We start from the raw sequence: 22,457 nt of genomic DNA, 5'->3' as shown, positions 1-22,457 counted from the left end.
TCACCAATGCTTGCTTGCCAAGAGTGAGACTTTTCTGGTAGCATAACTGCCTTAAACCTATGATCATTTGCCTGTCAGGTCTCACATTGCTAAAAACCAACTCCAAAGTATCATCAACATTTACTAGCTCTGTGTACGACTCATGTTTGCTCTTAAGTCATGAAAATTATTAAAGTCTCTTCTGTTGCAACTATTGAATTGTTAGAGATTATATCATTAAATTGATTATAGCTACCCCGTTTCCTCTGAAAACCACCCATACCTCCAGTTATACTTGCCCAATAATATTTTATCTGTTTGGTATTTGAAGTCTACTATAGTTTTAAAATGCCTTACAATTCAGATTCCCATAAACATATATATGTACATACACATATGTGTGTTTTTTAATATACATTTTTTTTTTTTTTTGAGTTGGAGTCTCACTCTGTCGCCCAGACTGGAGTGCAGTGGCCACTCCCGGCCACCGCAGCCTCGACCTGCTGGGCTCCAGTGATCCTTCCGCCTCAGCCTTCCAAGTAGCCGGAATTACAGGCATGCGCTACCACGCCCGGCTGATTTTTTTATTTATTGTAGAGATGAGGTCTCGCTGCCCAGGTGGGTCTCGAACCCACGGGCTCAGGCAGTCCATTCGCCTCAGGCTCCCAAAGGCGTGGGATTACAGGCTGAGCCACCAAGCCCGGCTTTAATATACATTTTAATCAGTCTCTCTTCATTCCTCCCAATCCCCTACCCTTCCACACCTCTGATAACCACCAGTCTACTCTCTGTCTTCATAAGATTCATTTTTTAGCTTCCACGTGAGTGAGAATATACGATATTGTCTTTCTGTGCTCAGTTTATTTCACTTTACACATATAGGTTCTATTCATGCCTACCTCTGTGTTGACATCCTTAGCTTGTCCTTCATATCTAATTTTTATATTAAGATTTACTATAGGTGGGTACAATGGCCCACACTTATAATGCTAGAATTTTGAGAGGCCGAGGTGGGAGGATTGCTTGAGCTAGGAGTTCAAGACCAGCCTGGGATACCTGTATTCCCAGCTAGTGGAAAACTGAGAGGGAGGCTGAGGCAGGGGGATCATTTGAGGCTGCAATGAACCATGATTATGCCACTGCATTCCAGACTGAATGACAGAGCGAAACCCTGTCTTTTTTTTTTTAAAAAAGATGTACTATTTTTTTTCCAAAAAGCAATTAATTAGTCCAAAAATAGAGAATGAAGTAATGATTTTTATTCCTCTTTATGGATTTTGAATCCTCTTTTTTTTATAGTTGTGATCTTTTGTTGTGCTTCAAATAAATTATTAAAATATTTAGAGTTGTTAGCCAAGGTTTAAGCTAAACAATAAAGACACAGTTTCCCCACTAAGGGCTGAGCCAAACAGAATATATATACATCTTCCCAAATTGGAACTAGTTTTGTTACATTCATGTGACTTTCAAAGGAAACAGAAAAGGAGTTTTTAAAGCTGAAGTCATTTCTATTTTTGCTTTATGTTTCCAGCTTATAGAATTTAGAACATTGATATTTGTATAACTATAATAACCCATTTTAAAACCATAGATGAGTTTTTTAAAATTTTATTTTAATGGTCTTAACTGATTCTTTAAATGAGTGGATGAATATATCTGCAAAGGGGTGGATTCTATTATATCTGCAGTGGCTTCTTCAGTGTTTATCATTTTCATAATCACTTAAAACATTTTTAATTGACCTTCAGTTTTTAGGACTGCTTCTTGGACTTTTCTAGGCACTTAGCTCAGCACTGGCATCAGATTAACAGATTATTTTCAGCAATTTTCATGACATTCTCAAACTCAGATAAAAACCTATAGTAAAAATCACATAATATGAACTGTAGCTGAATAACACAGAGCTGTGAAGACATTACTATTAAATCTACCCATGTAAGCATTTGAAATGATTTAGATTCTACATAGGCACAATAAGTAAAATGGAATGCTTTCTTTTTCCTAAGATGTGTTCATTAAATTGAAATGGTGTAGTGGGTATATATTTAATGCCACTTGTAAGAAGTGTATTTTCAAGGGATTAAAAAATGCTCTGGTGCTTGAAAACAAAAGTGCTTATTTGTTAGCTCTAAAAGCCACAGTGGTGTGCTGATGATTTTTTTTCTTGACAATATTAAATAAAATCGAGAGCATGCAAGGATAAGTGCCAAACCATTTCAGCCATCTATAGCGTGTAATGAAATAACCCTAAAAGCCAAGGTTGAGTACAAATGCTGATCAGGCTACTTGTTATACTTGTCATTTAGATAAAAGAGCTGCTACAACTGAAGCAGGGTAGTTGCTGCATCTGTAACAGTGGCAGTGCTGCTTATATGACAGAGGCTGTTTGTTTATTTTCTTCACTGGAGAGCTGGGAGAGGAAGGCAGATGGCGAAGACTCCCAAAATAAAACTCACTGACTTCTTTAAAAAGCTTCAGCAACACAGAAAATTAAAGACTCTCATTCAGTTTTATGGATGTGGGTATATAAATGTAAACGTTTAGGGGAAAAAAAGACAATCAACTTTGGTGACAATGCTCACTTTTTTTGTTTACTTTTTCTTAAAGCTACTTTTGCCGGTCATCTTTTTGGTGTCCCCAAGATAAAATATGCTTTCTTTTCTAAAATATTTCTTTCCATTTGTGATACCTTCTTCTAAAGTGATATCCACAGACCTCATATAGGTAGGGATAAAAACTTTAATAAAAGTATTTTTTTGGAAGAGCATTTAATTTAAAGCACACATGAAAGGATTTTAATGGCCTTGCACCTGCAGCACCAATATTTTCATCAATCCACAAAACCCACGTCATTCTAGGATTTGCTAGTCAAATTAGTTGGAGGTGACTTTCAGTTTTGCTGCTGCCACTGGTTAGGTAACCAGCCACTGACAGTCACTTAACTTCTCTCACACTAAGTGTTTTCACCTGATAATTGGATGCTAATAGGTCTGTATATTGAGGAGTTGTGAAGATAACAAGATGATTTATGACTAGTAGAACCTTTGTCTATATTCAGCAAATGGTAGCATTGTCATCAGAATGGCCCCTTTAATTAATTTTTATAATTATATAGTTTTATATAAATATATGTACAAATTTATATAAGAATTATATATATAATTTTCCCTCCCAGGAGTCTTCCCAAACCAAATATTTTCTAACAAAAATGATCATCTTTTACGATATAACATTTGCTGATAGTATATTCTCTTTTATCCTATGAATTTGAAAGGTTTTTTTGTCTAACTTGTTCATGTATATCAGATATTTTATACTAATTTAGCAATATTTTATCATTCAATCTGACATTTTTATAACACAGACCTATAAAAGAACATTGCGGTCAGCCATCTTGTTTTCTAATCCTTGCTAGTCTTTTGCCCCCACTTTACAGCAACTCTCTTTCAATATCTCTTGGCCCAGCCTACTTCAAGGGAAGAGTAACTTACAACCTTAGTTTGCATACAACCTTTTAAATGCTGTAAAGCAACCTTGATCAGTCATCATGGAATTACAGGATGTGTCCAATTTCCCAGTCATACCAAATGAACATGACATTGGCAGATGGCTTTCAGCCAGTCATAGAGTCCTAAGCAGAGTTGAAAAGTTGCTATGCTCTTTGCTTCCCCCTTCCTGAACCCTTTTTCACTTTTGACATCTCTTCTCCTATAATTCCACAAAATGTATCTTTATGAAACAGTATCCTTTAGCGTTTCCCAGGGCCCTATTTCTTAGTCTTACCCTACCTAGTTACCTTTTTCCTTTTTTCCTTTTCTTTAACCCTCATTTTTTCTGTTTCTTATCTCCAAAAGTTAGACTTTAATGGTTTTCCAAAGAAAGTCTTCACAGAAAGATATGAAAAACTCTTTAGAGACTTTTGACTTTTTTTTTTTTTTTTTTTGAGTTGGGGTCTCACTCTGTTGCCCAGACTGGAGTGCTGTGGCCGCTCCCGGCCACCGCAGCCTCAACCAGCTGGGCTCCGGCGATCCTTCCGCCTCAGCCTTCCAAGTAGCTGGAATTACAGGCGTGCTACCACACCCGGCTAATTTTTTGATTTATTGTAGAGATGAAGTCTCACCAAGTTGCCCAGGCAGGTCTCAAACCCGCGGACTCAGGCAATCCACTCACCTCAGCCTCCTAAAGGCGTAGGATTACAGGCTGAGCCACCGAGCCCAGCTGTTTTTTTGTTTTTTTTTTTTTTTTGAGTTGGAGTCTCACTCTGTCACTCAGACAGGAGTGCAGTGGCTGCTCCTGGCCACTGCAGCCTCCACCTGCTGGGCTCTGGCAATCCTCCCAAGGTGCGGGATTATAGGCTGAGCCACCGAATTTTAAAAGAGAAGTTTGTTAACTCAAGCAAATCTCTACTTTGTAGAAATTCTGATTTTTTTGTTGTTACTTGTTTTTTGCCAATTTCCAATAACTTTCTTACCTCTGGAAGCCTGGCTCAGCAGTTTGGAACTTCACTTCTGAAAGATTGTTATAAATTGTAGTAATTCATATATAGATCTCAAAAGGAAAGAAGGAATCATGATGATGATAATAACAGCCACAACATTAATAGCAGCTACACTTACTATTTTCTCTGTGCCAGGAGCGCTCTAAGCACTTTACATATATTAGTCTTTTAAATCAGTCTATTAAATAAAGATTATACTTGAAAAATTGAAATTACAAGAAATTACTGAAATTAGGAAAACCAAAATGTTATAGAAAACTTTTTGCTGGGTACGGTGGCTAGAGCCTATAATTCTAGCACTTTGGGAGGCCTAGGTGAAAGGTTTGCCTGAGCCCACAGGTTCGAGACCAGCCTGGGCAACTTAGTGAGACCTCATCTCTACAATAAATAAAAAATTAGTTTTGGTTATGTTCTTGAAGTAGAGAAATTCAGTTGACTGAGACTACTGTCTACTATTAGGCTTCTGGCAGACAATACACAGTACTATTATATTTTTATCCTGCTTTGTTATTAGGAGATTGTGATGCTTAATCATTTTCTTTCCTATCAGACCCCACTAATTTTATTAGGTTTATATAATGGCTTTTTTCTTGTATATTCTTGATCAAATAACCTGAAGTAATAATGATTATTATTATTACTAATAACTTATTGTGTACCAGAAACAGAGCTGGTCACTTTACATGCAGTATTTTTGTACATTAGCAAAATTACTTCTCACAGAAGGTAACAAAAAATGCATTTTATAGTGCATTGCTCTTATAAAACTAATTTTTAAAACTTTGCCTTGCATTTTCTGGTTTGAAAGTTCTCATTACTGTCTTATTAACAGAATACTTACCACACAACCACAGATATCAACCTTGCTGTTTATGAAATTATTAAAATGTCCTAAATACAGTTTCTTTTTTTTTTCTATTCATATCATTTTTAAGAGCTTTGGTTTTCTTTAATTTGTCATTTATTACTTTAATCCAAGTTTTTATTTGTATTTTTTAATGTCATGCCTTATTGCTAGACCTGATACTTTAGTTCTGTTTTATTTGAACTCTTTGATTCTATTGTGATTGAGGTTTTTTCTTTAGTTTGTAGAGTTTAAAAATCTTGTGTAATTTTATGTTAGCTTTTTGTAGTGTTTAAAATTATTTTACTGTATGTGAGAGCTATTAAGTTTACCCAGTTATGAACTTGAATTTATCCTCATTAATCACTTTTATCCTCTCCAATCAATACTTATTTTTTATTGATTTTTTCCAAAAAGTTATTATCATTTTTAATGACCAGTGTTTTTGTCATTTTCCTTAAAAAAAAAAAACAAAAAACCTGCTAACTTAAAAAAAATACTTTGTCAAGCTTTTTAAAATGTACCAAGGGCTCTGTGTAGGATGATAGTACTTGGCATCTTCCTGAACTGCCTTACTGTTAATATATTGTATAAGTAAGAAGAGCCATCAGCATTTACTTTTAGTTCTTTTGCAGCGATAAATAAACATCTTGAAATGCTGATTTAAACAATGTTTTAAAAATGCTATGATGCACTTTGGTGTGTGACTGACTCTTGCTTAGTTAAATGTTTTGTAGCATTATAACATAGTTGGATTCAGCTCATCTTTTAAAGCAGTTGTCAGAAAAATATGGGCCAGCATGGTAGAATGTATTAGCTCAATACATTGTCTCCATTTTATTATGAAGCTGCTGAAGAAGCTGTGATATACAGCACTGTCATTACAGATCTATTGTTAGGATGGTTCCACAGTCTTCTTTGCACTGCCATTAATTTATAGCAGTAAACAATATGTAGCCTTCCAACTGCAGCAAAGCAGAATCTTTTAATGAGGTGGATGTTATTACCACAATAAATCAGTGCTTTCGCGTAATGTATAATTCAATGTGTGTATTCCCACTGTAACTTCTCTGAGTAAGCTGATAGTGTATCATTGTCATTGCACAGCTCCACTGGTCTTTTTTTTTTTTTTTTTTACCTTTTATTTGGGGTCTTCTTTTTTATATGCTTGCAAATAAATGTGGTATGTCTTGATAGCTGTCCTATAGCAGGCTTCAGAAACTAGCTGTAACAATAACAGCCAGAATCAATAACGGTGGGTTCAACCAATATGGATCTCTGCATGATGCCATTTTTTTCAGACACTGGTGAAATCAATCCTAATTGGTTTTAGCATTATATTCAAGAAACGTGATTCTATAACTATTGATTTTGGAGGTTACTCATTTGGAGAGTAATAAAAATAGGAGCAGATAAAGTGGATACTTAATATGCTGCAGAGCCATACAAAAGAAGCATTGATTCTATTTTTAATTCATATAATTTGTCTTTCAGTGATTTTATTTCTTTCTTTTTTTTTTTCATGGCTCATTCTTTAGGGACAACAACTCAAATGCATTAAAAAGCATTCCAAATTGTTTCTGTAACAAAGAAAGAACACTTGGAGTCAGTTCCATTCTTAACTGGTATACATTTAGTAAGTCAGATATAATTCTTTCATAGAGAAACTAACAATTTAAAATATAGCATCTTAAAATTAGTATACAGTGAGACTGACTTAAAATTGTAATCAACTAAAGATTTTAAAAAATTTTCTTAGGAAGTAAAAAATTACTTAAAACAATGTTGATTAGAACTAAGTCATTGAAAGATAATCATACCAAAGATAAATTGTAGTTCTGTAAAATTGTTAATAACTAATTTAATGGTTAACAAAAATTATGAATTTAAAATGCTGCTGTAAATTATATAACATAAAAATGCAGTTCAAAAACTAATCTGAACATTGCTTGATTTTCAGGAGAATATTTCTCAATATATCAATTTTTGAACCAATATTTTGGGTTTATATAGCTCAACATTTTTCCTAAAATGATCAGATATTTTATTGCTTTTTTAAATGAGGGGTGACTAACTCAGGTTTCATTAAAGATATAAAGAAAAAAACTGTTGTTTATCTTAAGAGATCTTGTATATCTCTCTTCAGTGAATTAGTATTTATATTTGCATAAGACAGATTTTTAGAGATCAGAATGTTTCTAGAGAGTAAACTGTTATTTAAAGCAGTTGACATTAACATTCTTTGAGCCCTAGACCCCTTTAAGACTCTCTAGAGTATTCTCTATATCTTCCTTAAGAGAAAATGTACATATGCATGAATCACACAAAATTTTGCCCGTAATTTAATGGAGCATATGTGTCTACTAAATAACAGTAGCATCAGCAACAATAATGATACAGGTACCAACTAACATTTATTAAGCTTTTATCTCATGCCAAGCAATGTGCTAGAAGCTCCAAAGGCAATTGCTTTATTCAAAGTCTCTTACCCCAATTCTCAAAGATCATCTTTAAAATCGTAAATAGTATTCATTGAAGTTGGTCAGGCATGGTTTGTAGGACTTTAATATACTCACGCATTTTATCTTTCAAAACAACCTTCTGAATGAGTATTACTACATTCCAGTGAGCCTAGTTTCTTTACCATGTTACTATACTACTCGGGTACCTCCAATATAATGTATTATTTTCCAGTATAAGCTCATACTCTGCATACCATCCTTTTTATGTTATATATATTTTTATAGCTCATGCAGGCATGTTTCATCATGTAATTTCTAATTTAACTCATACTAATAGAAATTTCTAGTTACATCTTAATCCCGTTTTTGCACAATTTCTTCTTTATCTCACCCCTCTCCCAGTTTTGTTCTCAGAATCCATTATAAGCCATTACTCCAGCTTCAAGATTCTGTTTCTGGTTGTTACTTCTTATCAGCTAAATGGGATTTTATAGGTGCTTTCCAAAGTGTTGTATAGCTAATATTCACTTCATGTAATTGTCTTTATGTATTGCTTGTTATGGGCTGATTAAAAATCTATGTTCAACAGAAACTAGATTTACAGAGAAATGACAGATTAATCCATCCACTTATTTATATATGTATGTAACCTATGTTGAAAAATTAATCTGTTGTTCCATCCACAGTCTGACTCTAACACTGTTTCAGCTTAAAAAGTATCTATTTTATAAATTCACTATCTCATGTATTACTAGAATAACATTAGAAGGTAAGAGATGAAAGACGGTTACATTGATGTATTCTTGGGTTTTTTTTTTTTTCCCCTCCCTCTTGGCAGCCAATAGGAGCTTTGAATCCAAAAAGAGCAGCATTCTTTGCAGAGCGTTATGAATCATGGGAGGACGATCAAGTTCCCAAGTTTCACTATGGTACTCATTACTCAACTGCGAGTTTTGTTCTTGCATGGCTGCTAAGAATAGTAAGTTCAATTTGAATAATAAACCATGGCTAAATAAATTCAATGTTGCAAAGATATGCAGTCATTAGAAATCATCAACATCTTTTTTGACTGCTAAAAATAATTTTAAATGATTGAGGTTCTAATTACAAATATCTCTGTATCTCATTTGGTATTTGTTTTATAACATGTTACTATAGCATTGCCTTAAAAATGTTTCATCTAGAATTGTGTGAATTTTTCCCTTAAATTTGACTCTTCAAATGGTTCCATTTTACTAGATTATAAATTGTAACATAGGTTTTTAAAATGTAATCTATGAAAATAACTAAATAAGATTTTATGAACACAGACATATATTTATAAATTTGGAAAGTTCAGTTGCCTCAAATAGAATAAGGTATGTTTGTTGGTAACACCAAGGCTGTCGTGTATTGATAATATATTGGTTAAACAAGAAATGTTTCTGTAAAATTGAATGGTGATTCATCTACTAGAAAGTAATTTCTTTGGGAAAGCATTAGCAGCACATCATTAATTAAAGCTTGTTAGAAGGGTATAGGCAGACATAAATCCTTGAAGTAATTTATAGTGCTTAGCTAATTTCAAGCAATTATCCACTAATATGTGTTTAAGTGTTCTTTAACTAAGAGGAGGCTTTTAAATCTTCCAAACATTTTTCTTTTCCTAATCATAAATTAAATATTGAGCCATAACAATAGAAAAATTACATACTGGTCTATTTCCCTGTACTATGAAAAAATACATGTAATTTATATCTGAATGTTATTAATAAATTGTTCTTGGAAAGGAAGGATGCCTGGAGAAAATGTTGCAAATAAGAAGTTTTGGAAATATTTAGAAATAGTAATTTTTAAAGAAAAAGAAATTAAGAACATCAAGTAATTGTGTAGCTATAATTCCCATTTCATACTTAGTATAATTACTGGCTAATGTCTATTAATCATTAAAATATTTAGATGTAAATATTTATTAAAAACCATGTTTTTATGCATGAGGGAACATAAATTTTTGTATTGCTGTTTTTTAGGAACCCTTTACAACTTATTTTCTAAATTTGCAAGGAGGGAAATTTGATCATGCAGATCGAACTTTTTCATCAGTTTCTAGAGCTTGGCGAAACAGTCAGCGTGATACATCTGATATTAAGGTACAGAAATGTTTTGTTTTACTGTTTATTGTCATTGTGTTCCTTGTTGGAAGAATTAAAATTTTTCTGTACTGCAATATGGCCCTGTTTACTGAAGATAAGCTTCAGGGGATGAGGCCTTAATTAACAAGTCAGGAGCCAGAGAATTTTTCTCTGTCTCTCTCTTCTGTATCTGCTTGTATGTTCTACATGTCTGTCTCTCCTCTGTCAGTCTCTCTCCTCTCTTTCTGTCTCAGTTGTGGAGTCCCCCACCCGACCCCCCACCTTGGAATCTTTTTATTGAAGGAAAGATATAGAGTGTAAATGCAGCCGGGCTCAGTGGCTCAGCCTGTAATCCCGCGCCTTTGGGAGGCTGAGGTGAGTGGATTGCCTGAGCCTGCGGGTTTAAGACCCGCTTGGGCAGCGAGACCTCATCTCTACAATAAATCAAAAAATCAGCTGGGTGTGGTAGTGCATGCCTGTAATTCCGGCTACTTGGAAGGCTGAGGCGGAAAGATCGCCGGAGCCCAGCAGGCGAGGTTGCGGTGGCCGGGAGCTGCCACTGCACTCCAGTCTGGGTGACAGAGTGAGACTCCAACTCAAAAAAAAAAAAAAAAAAAAGAAGTATAAATGCAAGGTGTGTAAGGCAGCATGCTCAATGGAATTCCAAACTCAATGAATAAAATAACTATAGTCTGAATAATACTGTGAAAAAAAATCTCAGACATATCTATTTAGATATCCCATGTGCCCATTCTTAAAATAATTATCTTTTGTCTGCTGCTTGTTCCAAATGCATACCTGACTTTGCTCCGTAGAGGACTGCATTTTTACTAGGGGGAAATAAGAGATCTTCTATCTATATGCATGTTCACTAATGTAAAAGATCCAAAACTTTGCAGTAGATAGTATAATTCTTAGTAGACTTTTGCATCTACCCTTGGAAGTACAGTGTTTTTATTTTGTTTACATAGTATCTCTTTCTGGAAGGTACTGTGTTAGATGCTATTAAGTATAATGAGATATACCTATGGTTTTGAAGCTCCTAGTAGTCTCATAAAGAAATATGGCACACATAAATAATTGTACCATATGAGAGAAAATACCATATTAGAAATATTGGAGTCCAAAATAAGAAAAGTTCTATTACTTATGTGTATATTACTCTAGAGTACTTGAAAAATATTTCAATATAGTGATAATTATGTCTTTTAGGTATGATACTTAGAGTCTTTATATTTATTTACTTTATATTTATTTACATACTTTCTCTTACCGTAGAGTTCATTGCTTATAATCTCACAAATAATGGACTCTGACATACTCTTTAAAATTGTATATTATACTCTTCAAGAATCATCAGGCTGAGCATAGCGGCTCACACCTGTAATTCAGCATTTTGGGTGACTGAGGCAGGAGGATTGCTTGAGCCCAAGAGTTTGAGACCAGCCTCGGCAATATAATGATACCTTGTTTCCACACACACACACAAAAATCAGAAAATTAGCTGGGCATGGTGGCATACAACCTGTAGACCCAGCTTTTCAGGAGACTAAGGTGGGAGGATCATTTGAGTCCAGGAGGCAGGATCATGCCACTGCACTCCATCCAGGGTGATAGAGTGAGATTCTGTATCAAAAAAATAAACAAGCCGGGCTGGGTGGCTCAGCTTGTAATCCCGCGCTTTGGGAGGCGAGGTGAGTGGATTGCCTGAGCCCGCGGGTTCAATACCCACCTGGGCAACTTGGCGAGACCTCATCTCTACAATAAATAAAAAATTAGCTGGGAGTGGTAGCACGCGCCTGTAGTTCCAGCTACTTGGAAGGCTGAGGCGGAAGCATCGCCAGAGCCCAGCAGGTCAAGGCTGCAGTGGCTGGGAACGGCCACTGCACTCCAGTCTGGGTGACAGAGTGAGACTCCAACTCGAAAACAAAACAAAATAAACAAATAAATAAAAATAAAATTACTATAATAACTTAAATTTGTTATTCAGATATAATATTGATGGAGTTATTATTATTATTATTATTTTTTTTTTTTTTGACTTGGAGTCTCACTCTGTCGCCCAGACTGGAGTGCAGTGGCCGCTTCCGGCCACTGCGGCCTCGACCTGCTGGGCTCCAGCAATCCTTCCACCTCAGCCTTCCAAGTAGCCAGAATTATATGCATGTGCTACCACCCCAGCTGATTTTTTTATTTATTGTAGAGATGAGGTCTCGCTGCCCAGGCGGGTCCTGAACCTGCAGACTCAGGCAATCTACTCACCTCAGCCTCCCAAAGGCGTGGGATTACAGTCTGAGCAGCCGAGCCCGGCTCATTATTATTATTAATTGTAATTGTCTTAACTTTATTTGTATTGTCATGTTGGAGTTTCTAGGAATGCTAAAGAAAACGTTAAACAAGAAAGGGGATAGTGAAATATGAGGTTGGGGTGGTGGGAATCACTTTATGAGTTGATTTAAAGTATTCATCTCCTGATTAATATGGTATACCTTCTCTAAAATGTCTTGTGAGAGTTTACAAAAATGAAATGTTATGAGGTAGGTAGAATATTTAATTGAAAGTGTTACATTTTTCAGAAAGAAAAAATAATAACATTTCTAGTATTGGTTCTTTTTTTGCTGAGGGGGCTATCATTTTAATATCTTAGAATCCTCATTTCTTGCATTTTGTCATTATTCAGAGAACAATTTTAGTAAAAAATAAAGGGTACTACTCTGAAATAGTTTAAAATATGAATTCTTTCTATTCCAGAAAAGCTGGAGGCCTTGGTTTTTTCTGAAGTGGTCTTTGACTTTTAGTATGATTTACCATTTTAAAAGTTTTGGGAATCATTTATTTTTTCTGTGTGTCATTATCAATTACATTTTACATCTGACCTCTCATTGATGGTTTTTAGTCTTCTTGTTGATCAGTTCTTTAAGTGGGCTTAAAGCTACTGTCCCATGGAAATATAATGCAAGCCACAAATGTAAGCCATATATATAATTTTAACTTTCAGTCACATTTTAAAAAATCAAAAGAACCATGTGAAAATAATTTTAATAATATAGCTTAACCATATATATCTAAAATATTACTTTAACGTACAATCAATATAAAATTATTAATTAGATATTTTACACTTTTTTGATACTGAATCTTCCAGATCTGGTGTGCATTTTACATTTACATATCTCGGTTTATATAGCACATCTCTTCCAGACTAGCCACACTTTGAGTGCTCAGTACCCACTTTTGGGTAGTGGCTGCTGTATTGAGCACTGAAGACTTGGCACACTGCTCTGGATACACCGAGGGATAGTTTGTGGCTTATGGAAAGAAGAATATCATCATCCTTCTCAAACAATGTTGTTTCTGATATGTATGTACTTCATCTAAATATGAACTGAGACATGGTAGCAATAATTTGTAGTCTTGAGGGCTGAAATAGAAAGCGTTAAAATTGGATTGGAAGGTCAGACTTTGGGGCTCACAGGTGTAGGTCAGAGGATGCCTGAGCCCATGGGTTTGAGACCAACCTGGGAAACTTGGTAAGACCTTGTCTCTACAATAAATCAAAAAAAATTAGCCAGGTGTGGTGGCATGCATCTGTGATTCCAGCTACTTGGAAGGCTGAGGCAGACGAACAACTGAGCCCAATGGATTGAGACTGTGATAGCTGTGATCATGCCACTGTACTCCAGCCTGAGCAACAGAGTATGAAACTTCAAACCAAACAAAATGGGTTAGAGAATCATCACTATGACAAATGATATTTTTAAATCCCCAGTGAGTTCACTTTAAAATCTTTAAAATTCACTTAAATTTAGAAACTAAGGTTCAGAGTAGATTGCTGTCTTCAGCCTGAACCTTCAATTACTATGACTAAATTTTGTGGGACACATCACAGACTCATAAAGTTTAAATGCATTTCACTAGATAATCACATCTTAAAACTGGTCAAGTATCTAAGCTTTTCTAGGCAATTCGTTGTTATGGATTTTCCCTCCCTCTTCTTCAGACAGCCTACTCATTTCAGATACACTTAGTGTCAATAAAGTCAAAGTAATGGTAAAGCACAGTCTGACTTGCTGCAGTTTAACTTTTTTCCTATCCTGTAGAAATGATTAATACTTGGTATCAGAGCATAGAAGGAGTCATAAATATAACCTCAGTTCTTTACTTGGGAATGGGGATTGTAGAAAATGGCTCTAAAATGGGGATTATTAGAGAACCATACTTTTTTCAGAAGCTCAGAATTGAGTACAATAATGTATTCCTAAAATATAACCTATGCAAAAGTAAAATTAGAGCAAAATTTTTGAGGAATGCTGAGATATCATTTACTTTTTAAAATTTTTATTTTGATTGATTTTATCCACTGTCAGGCCCTGGTTATGATACAGCACCCACTAGGGCACAACCCTTGCCTTCAATGAGGTTTTGCACTAGAGCAGATACCAACAGTAAAACAGGTCCCCGTGGTGTATACAGCAGATGCTCTGCGGGCTTTGATACAGCATCTGAAGGGAGAGAAGGGAGAAGAAAGAGAAAATCTAGGACCAGTTGTGCCTTCTGCCTTGTTAAGGAGGTTAGACTCCATCCAGGGACAGTGGGGGAGACACTGGGAGGGTATGCAGTGGAGAAGTGATAAGAATAGATTCTGTGGTTTTAAGGGATCACTGTGATGGGTGTTGAAATATGTATTACATTGTGACCAAAAGTGGCAGCAATTGGTAAGCTATAAAAGTAACTAGGTAAGAAACAGTGAAGGCTTAAACTCAGTAGTGGCAATAGGGTTAGAGAAGTGTGAATAAATATAAGACATGTTTAGAAGGTAACGGTTATGGTTTGGTGATTGATTTGTCTTGTAAGGTGAGAGGGGAAGAGAAAGAGATTGAATTTGACTTGGGCATGCACATTGAGAACACAGAAGGAGATGGTTTTTTAGTAAATAGGTATTTAGCTCTCTGTCTATAGTTAGAAAACTGTGAGAGATGAATGAAAATATCCCAAAACACATTTGGTTAAGATAGCGTTTTTTAGTTATTTTCCATGTGTAATATAGTAGAGAATATTTGGAGTTAAAAGGACAAGATAAACATATGTGTTCTTCACATGTCTCTTCAGACAAAAAAGACAAGTATATTTAGGACTAATTTTTAATACAAGTTAGATGGTGATAAGCACTATAACAAGATATAAACAAGATGAAATTAATTCTGAATGGGGAAGTGGCATGCCAAATGACTTCACAGTGATTTCTGAACTGTATCTTAAAAGATTCAAGGAGTCTAACAAATCTCCCCAAATCTCTAGCCTGTGTGTTTCTCCTTATATCTGACTCTGTCCTCAACATCTCCATTTGAATATTATAAACTGTATCTTTTTTTTTTTTTTTTGAGTTGGAGTCTCACTCTGTCGCCCAGACTGGACCTGCTGGGCTCCGGCAATCCTTCCGCCTCAGCCTTCCAAGTAGCCGGAATTACAGGCATGTGCTACCATGCCCAACTGATTTTTTGATTTATTGTAGAGATGAGGTCTTGCTGCCCAGGCAGGTCTCGAACCCACGGGCTCAGGCAATCTACTCACCTCAGCCTCCCAAAGGTGCGGGATTACAGGCTGAGCCACCGAACCCAGCTATAAACTGTATCTTAAGTTTAACATGTCTGAAACCACATTTCTGATTTTTATCCCTTCAAACCTATGCCTCTCCAGTCTTCCCTATGTTAGTAAACTGTGTTCCATTTAAGAACATACGCTGAAATCCTTACAATGTAAGACCCTACACCACCTACCCCAGCTCCAAAATCCTGTTACCTCTTGACCTCTTGACCTCTTTTTTTTTCCTGTTTACCCTTTGTTCACTCTGGTCTAGCTAAACAGGGTCTGCTTTAGTGTCCTTTAAACACTCCAGATATCTGCCCACCTCAGTGCCTTTGCTTTGACTTGTCTTTTCATCTGAGAAATTTCTTCCAGATATCTTTGTGGACTTATTCTTCATCCTCCTAGTTCTTTACTCAATGTCACCTTCTCAGTAAAGCCCTCTCTGTCCTCCCTATTTAAAATTACATCCCTCACCTCATACACTCCTACTTATTTCCTGACTTTAATTTTCTTCATGTCACACACTGCCTGACATATGTATTTATATTTACTGATTTCTTTATTATGTCTTATCCCACTGGAACATTAACTCCATGAAAGCATGAATTTGGAACTGTTTTGCTCATTGGTTTATCTCTAGAGCTTAGAACAGCACTTGGAACATAGAAGGTACTAAGTTAAACATTTATTGAATTAATAGCCCTATGAAATGAGCACGAGTATTCTGAGTAAGGAAAATGACATGAACAACGTTTAGAGAAAATGTTTGTCACATTGGGAAAAGTTTATTGGCTTTATGTTCTTGGTGTTTAGGAAACAGAAAAAGAGAGATACTGAAAGGCAGTTGGGTCTAATATGAAGACCTTTGGTAACAGTCTAAAGATACTTGGTTTAATTCTATCGACTAGTTCAACAACATTTTTCAGTAAACCACCAGATAAATATTTTTGGCTTTGTAATTCATGTGATATCAGTCACAGCTATAAACCATATTAAACAAATGAGCGTCAGTGTGCTCCAATAAAACTTTAGCTACCAAATCAGGTATCAGGTTACACCTGATATGGTATACCCATGGACTGTAGTTTGCCATTCTCTGATACATGTAGTGAAGGGCCATTTAAAATTTTTGAATGGGACCAAGATATGATGATCTCTATTATAAAAGAAAGAAGTTTGGCAGCAGTATGGAAAATTGATTGAAAAGATGGGGAAAGAGGATGAAAACTGGAGATAGGGAGAAATGTTAGGAGGCTATTACAGTTAGTTAAAGGGAAAGCTGGTAAGGTAAGGGCCTCAACAAGCAAATGAGATGAATTAAAAGTAATTCTCCAGGATTTGGCATTCGGTTGATGATAAGGGACGAGAAGACATAAAGCTTTTCTAGGAGTAAATGAAAGAACCTGGGGAAAATGGAGAGGGAGATTAAGGGAAAAAAGGAGCATTGTGTAGTTATGCCAACTGGCAGGACACAGAAAAGCCCAAGAAATACGTCCTCACTTTGGAATGGGGCTACTAACATCTCTTAGTTTAGACTGAGATTTTCTGTCTGCCTGAGAACTGGTAGCTGGATTCCATGTGCTGATCAAGAGTTATTAATGATTCAATTTTCTATATTTTTACAATTAATAAGATTGAGTTCTTACTGTTATAGCTTTATAAAAGAAGTGCATATGGACATCCCACCACTGGTTATATCTTGGATTCATTTGAAATTTCATTTTATAATTAAATGTGCATTGGTGGTAAATATAAAATTTGTATTAAGTTATGAAGTTTAGTAGGATCAGCAAAATGTATTCTATATTTACAGTTAATAGAATGCGGTTACATTCTAAGAGAGTAATAAATAATATTTTATTTTCCAGTCTATAGCACCTTCCATTTCATTGTTTTATTTACAAACAGGTTGAAGTCAACTGGGAAAGTCAGGGGTTGGAGTCAGTATGGGCCATCCAAATGTGGGCTTCCTAGGTCAAGCTCCACCATGAAGGCCACTTCTTCTATCCTTTTCCTGCCCATTGGAAATGGCCCATTGATTCCTCAGGACAGCCTCACCTGCTGCACTTGAGCTCTTTTATGAAGGCATATGGATCCTGGGGGAACAGGGGTGGTACAAGGCCTGGAACCCCTCAGTTTATGTAAACCTGAATTCCAATCACACACATGATTTCCTTCTGGATGTTGGGTCCTGAGTATTAATGTCGGCATCGACCACCTTTCCTTCCTCATATACAGAGAAGTACCATATGCAGATGTGGTCAGATACAGGACACACCCAGATGTCCCTGTGCTTCTGGAGGTCCTTAGATGTAATCACTTCACAAAGATTCCAGCTCCGCAGGAACTTTAACTGAATGGATTGATTCTGGGGAATGGTATCCATCCTGTTACATTTCTGGACCAGGTTATCCTTGGAGAGCATCCTGTGCTATTCTTTCCCCATTACTGTGTATCTAAAGGAAATACCAGAGATGGGCTCAGGTAGCCTTTGCTATAGGCTGCTCCATGCAACTGCAGTTTGGTGCAGGATGCACTGACCAGCCCATTGCGCAGAATTGAGTGCCAGTTCTCAATGCGGGACCCATGGAAGGCAAAGGTGCTGCCATAGAGCTTCTTGGCAGTCTGGAGCTGAGTCTCCTTGGTAGAAGGGCTGCTCGGCAGAAGGAACTAGTGTGAAGTGCACATGAACCCCAACTGCCTGTTGAGAGGTAGTTTGACAACACGTGACCTGTTACTGGTGATGATTCACTACAGGAGAGGATGGGCCACGGGATCCCACTTGTCCATCTGCTTCTTGATTACCAAATACGAACCCTGGGTCATCCCCCTAATAGACATCACACTATCCAGAGCTTTCTGAAGCCACTCATCATTCTTAGGCCAGAGCCTCAGGATCAGTGGGGTCAAGCACAGAGGCATAAGGCTTGAAGATGCTGCTCTTCCTAGGGGACTCCAAAGCTACCCTACACATGGCTACCAGCAGATCCACCACCTCTGCTACAGTAGCCACCTCCTCTGCAGCTCTGGCCATGACCCCCAGTATGGAGAAGGAGAAGACATACAGTTCATGAGTACAGTTAGCTGGCTTGAACATGGACCCATTTGAAGATATGCTGGTCATCACACACCACACAGTACTCATTCACTGTCAAATTCTCTGCTCTGCATGATCTGGACAAGGAATCCATACTCCATAGTGGGATATTCTTGCAGTGACCGCTGACCTCGGGGCTGGGAAGGTAGCCAAACACCTCCACGTTGGGATTCCTCATGGTGCAGGAAATGGGATGGTTTATAAGGTACCTGACTCGAAGCTGTGGCACATCCAGCTTGCTTGTCAGCATGGATTCCTATATGATGGGAAAACTGGGAAACTTGGGGAATGAGTGAAAAGTTGCTAAGGCCATCTCAGAAATTTTTAATGGTACCACTTGCCTTAAACCAATTGTGCCTCTTCTACTAGGTTTCCAGAGAATCATTGCTCAGATGTTTCCATTGTTGGGATGTGAACACACCCAGGATCTTTTTCAGCTGAAGACCCAGCCCAAGTGATCAATCCTTATTTGACCACTGGAAAACCTCAGTAAATGGTTCTGGTCTATCAGGGTACTGGGAAAGAGAAAATTGCAGCCCCAGCACAATAGGTTCTGTCTGGCGGACCTTCTAGGCTGTAAAGACTTCCTCATTGAGGAAGCTGATGTTGATGTGGAGATCAATGTCCACATCATTGATCGTTTCATATTCTCTGATGGGCACAGAGTTCTCATTGTAGATCTTCAATATCTGCATTGAGCTGTGGGTATCAATACAGGTCAGCTGCACCGTTCCCCTGAACTCTGTGGAAAAATTCCTCTGATTCATTATGTCCCTCCAAATCGTCATCATTTCAGAATTGACCTTTGACACCCATTGAGTCAGTGGATCACACACACTCTTAGGTCAGTGCTAGGCAGCACCCCTTTCCACCACCAGCTGAACCCAGGACCATGAGATGGGCACTGCGGAGGCCACAGGGAGACAAGGAAGGGGACGATGTCAGGGGCAACCGGAGAGCTGCTGAGGATGACAGGCTCTGTGGTTGGGGTGGTAACTGTCCTTCAGGGAGCTGAGAACCAGAATATGAAGATCTGTTGACTGGCTTTGTGAGATTTGGACATAAACAGCCAAGTGCTGATCTGGATGGTCACAGAGGAGTAAAGAGGGAGGCGTGAATGTCCAACCTAGGTTGGCCTGGGGTGAGTGGTAGGATGATGGTGGTGAAGGCCAGAAGTACCAACTTTTTTAAAGTCCTTGTCTCTGTACAAGTTAAGGAAAATGTAGCCTCTCTCTAAGGGCTGTTGCTAATTGATTTCTTTTTCTTTTGTTTTTTGAGTTGGAGTCTCACTCTGTCACCCAGGCTGGAGTGCAGTGACACACTCACGGCCACCCCAGCGTCGACCTGCTGGGCTCTGGTGATTCCTCCACCTCAGCCTTCCAAGTAGCCAGAACTACATTCACGCACTACCATGCCCAGCTAATTTTTTATTTATTGTAGAGACAAGGTCTCGCCACGTTGCCCAGGGGCTGGTCTCGAACCCGCAAGCTCAGGCAAACCACTCGCCTCAGCCTCCCAAAGTGCACTGTGTAGTAATATTATATGAGTGAGTTTTTGCTGTAAAAATTAACTCTTAAAAGTTTTAAGTGTACATATGCATGTTAAATATAATATAAAATAGAGGTGATCCTAGAATCGTTTGTGTCCTGTGAGATTTGTAAAACATGAGACCTTTGACTTGCCCTCTACTGCCTCAGAACTCCCAGGGGTCTGCAACTGAAGATAAATGAGGTTTCTTTTTTCCCTAGCAGCCATCCTCTACCATGTTAATACATTCCATGAATGCTGATAGCATCAGTGTTAGGCCCATTTATAAGAAAGTGTTTAGCTACAGTTAATAGAACATAATGACTGAAAATATATTTCTCAACATAGTTTTTTGTTTGTTTTAAAGCTTAGACTTGGATGATTTGGTAATTGTATTTTCTTAGTAAAAAAAAATTTTCATCACTTTTTCTTTTTGTTTTCAGATATTTTTAGAATTTGTTTAAAAGAAAATAATACTAAAGCTTACCCTTTTTCATATATCATTTATACACTTCTGACTTATGCCTGCCTTCTTTTCTCTCTCCCTCTTTTTATTTTGCCAGCCTCTCTTTTTTCATCAGAAAGCTCAAGCTTTCTCACTTATCTGTGTAAAACACTTACACTCTAACTGAACTATATCTGTTTATCCTTTCTTTTATACATAACTTGGAATCTGTTAAGTTAACCTCATCTCTATTGTCCTTTTCTTTTTCATGTGTCAATAGATTAAATGATGAACTCATGTGATAATTTTTTTTTAGTATTGAAGTTTGTACTCATGTCTGCAATGATCTATTTTTTGTTCACTGATCAAAAAAATTACTTGAATCACTGATATTCTTCTCATGCTATTTTATACTGGGCAGAAAAAAACTCTCTTAAGACAGTTGGAAAATATTCTTATCTTTCTGAAATATAAAAGCATTACGTATATGTCAAATGTGATTTGTTTTTTGACTGGTGATCTTACAAGTTTTTCTCAAATAAAAAATGTAGACCATTAATGTGTTCATAGATGCTGATATGAACTATTCTCCTCTAGTATGCAAATATCTATTTACACCTTGATCCTGAAAGGAATTAAGGTGTACATTTTATATAGGCCTTCTCTTATGGCAGTTAGAGCTCACCCTTTGTTTGCATTATTAATGCTCATTATTCCCAAAATACAATTTCCTTTAAGACAGGGGCCTGGAAAGCAAAAGGCCCAGTGAAAATGTTCAACTCAAATGTGGAGGTGAAAAATGTGTTGAAAGCAAAAGAAAACTATAAATTATTGAGGGTGTTTATCATAATATGAGGCATGGTAATAAGCCCTGCTGTCATTGATAATTAAAAAAACCAGTAAATTTGTCAGTTATTTAATAGTTATTATTTAATCTCAAATACTTTTGTGAGCATATTTCTTTTTACAGGTAAATTTTTTAAACATTCTTAGAATTATATTGAATGCTTTTATAAATGGGCATAATTCAGTGAATGACCAGTCTGTTTTAAGATTTAGGCAAGTTGAGTCTGTAATTTGGGATTTTTATTAAGAGTCATATTAATGATAATAATAGTAAGAATAACAACATCTATGTGTACACAGAATGATGTGTTATCCTATATGAGCCTCACAAGAACCTGTGCTTTAGAAATGGCAATTGAGGTGAGTAAGGGTCACAAAAATTAAATTAATTTAAAGGCACGTGACAGTAAATAGAGTAGACAAGACTCAAGCCCAGTCATTTTTTCTACGTCAGATTAAAATAGAGTACTTAGCCGGGATTGGTGCCTCAGCCTGTAATCCCGCGCTTTTGGGAGGCTGAGGTGAGTGGATTGCCTGAGCCTGTGGGTTCGAGACCCGCCTGGGCAGCGAGAACTCATCTCTACAATAAATAAAAAAATTAGCCGGGCATGGTAGCGCATGCCTGTAATTCCGGCTACTCGGAAGGCTGAGGCGGAAGGATCGCCGGAGCCCAGGAGGGCGAGGCTGTGGTGGCCGGGAGCGGCCGCTGCACTCCAGTCTGGGCGACAGAGTGAGACTCCGACTCAAATAAAAAGAAGAAAGAGTGCGACTCCCGTGTTGTGGGTGCCACCAGAGAAGGCTGTCCAGGCTGAGGGTAGAGCGTGGTCAAGGCAAGGGGATAGTGGGGAGTAGGGAGAGACCCAGGCTGGCAGAGTGTAGGTGTGCAGGGCTCTCTGGGGAGGGGGTGACCCTGGAGGGGGCTCGGGCTGGGTCATGGAGGGCTGTGGTCATGGGTCTGATTCTCTGTAGCCCTGTTACTCACAGGGTACTCCCTGCCCATGGCATCAACACCGCCCGGACATTGTTAGAGACACAGATGCCCCAGCCCATCCCCAACCTGCA

The 22,457-nt window shown here is 37.4% G+C and overlaps 1 protein-coding gene and 1 pseudogene across 2 annotated transcripts in view; one reads left to right on the top strand and one right to left on the bottom strand.

Moving 5' to 3' along the window:
* The window catches only part of LRBA (LPS responsive beige-like anchor protein), a 216,927-nt gene that overhangs the window by 25,843 nt on the left and 168,627 nt on the right, over nucleotides 1-22,457 (top strand). For both annotated transcript variants that reach the window (XM_021708074.1, XM_021708075.1), the window contains exons 3-4: nucleotides 8,622-8,762; nucleotides 9,793-9,912. In XM_021708074.1, coding sequence (XP_021563749.1) covers nucleotides 8,622-8,762; nucleotides 9,793-9,912 — 261 coding nt within the window. The remainder of the gene's footprint in view (nucleotides 1-8,621; nucleotides 8,763-9,792; nucleotides 9,913-22,457) is intronic.
* LOC110594734 lies at nucleotides 17,613-19,393 on the bottom strand (annotated as a pseudogene).

Source organism: Carlito syrichta, unplaced genomic scaffold (assembly GCF_000164805.1).
Source record: "Carlito syrichta isolate Samal-C Ts95f unplaced genomic scaffold, Tarsius_syrichta-2.0.1 Scaffold130554, whole genome shotgun sequence".
Taxonomy (NCBI): domain Eukaryota; kingdom Metazoa; phylum Chordata; class Mammalia; order Primates; family Tarsiidae; genus Carlito; species Carlito syrichta.
This window is presented reverse-complemented; position numbering and strand designations above follow the sequence as displayed.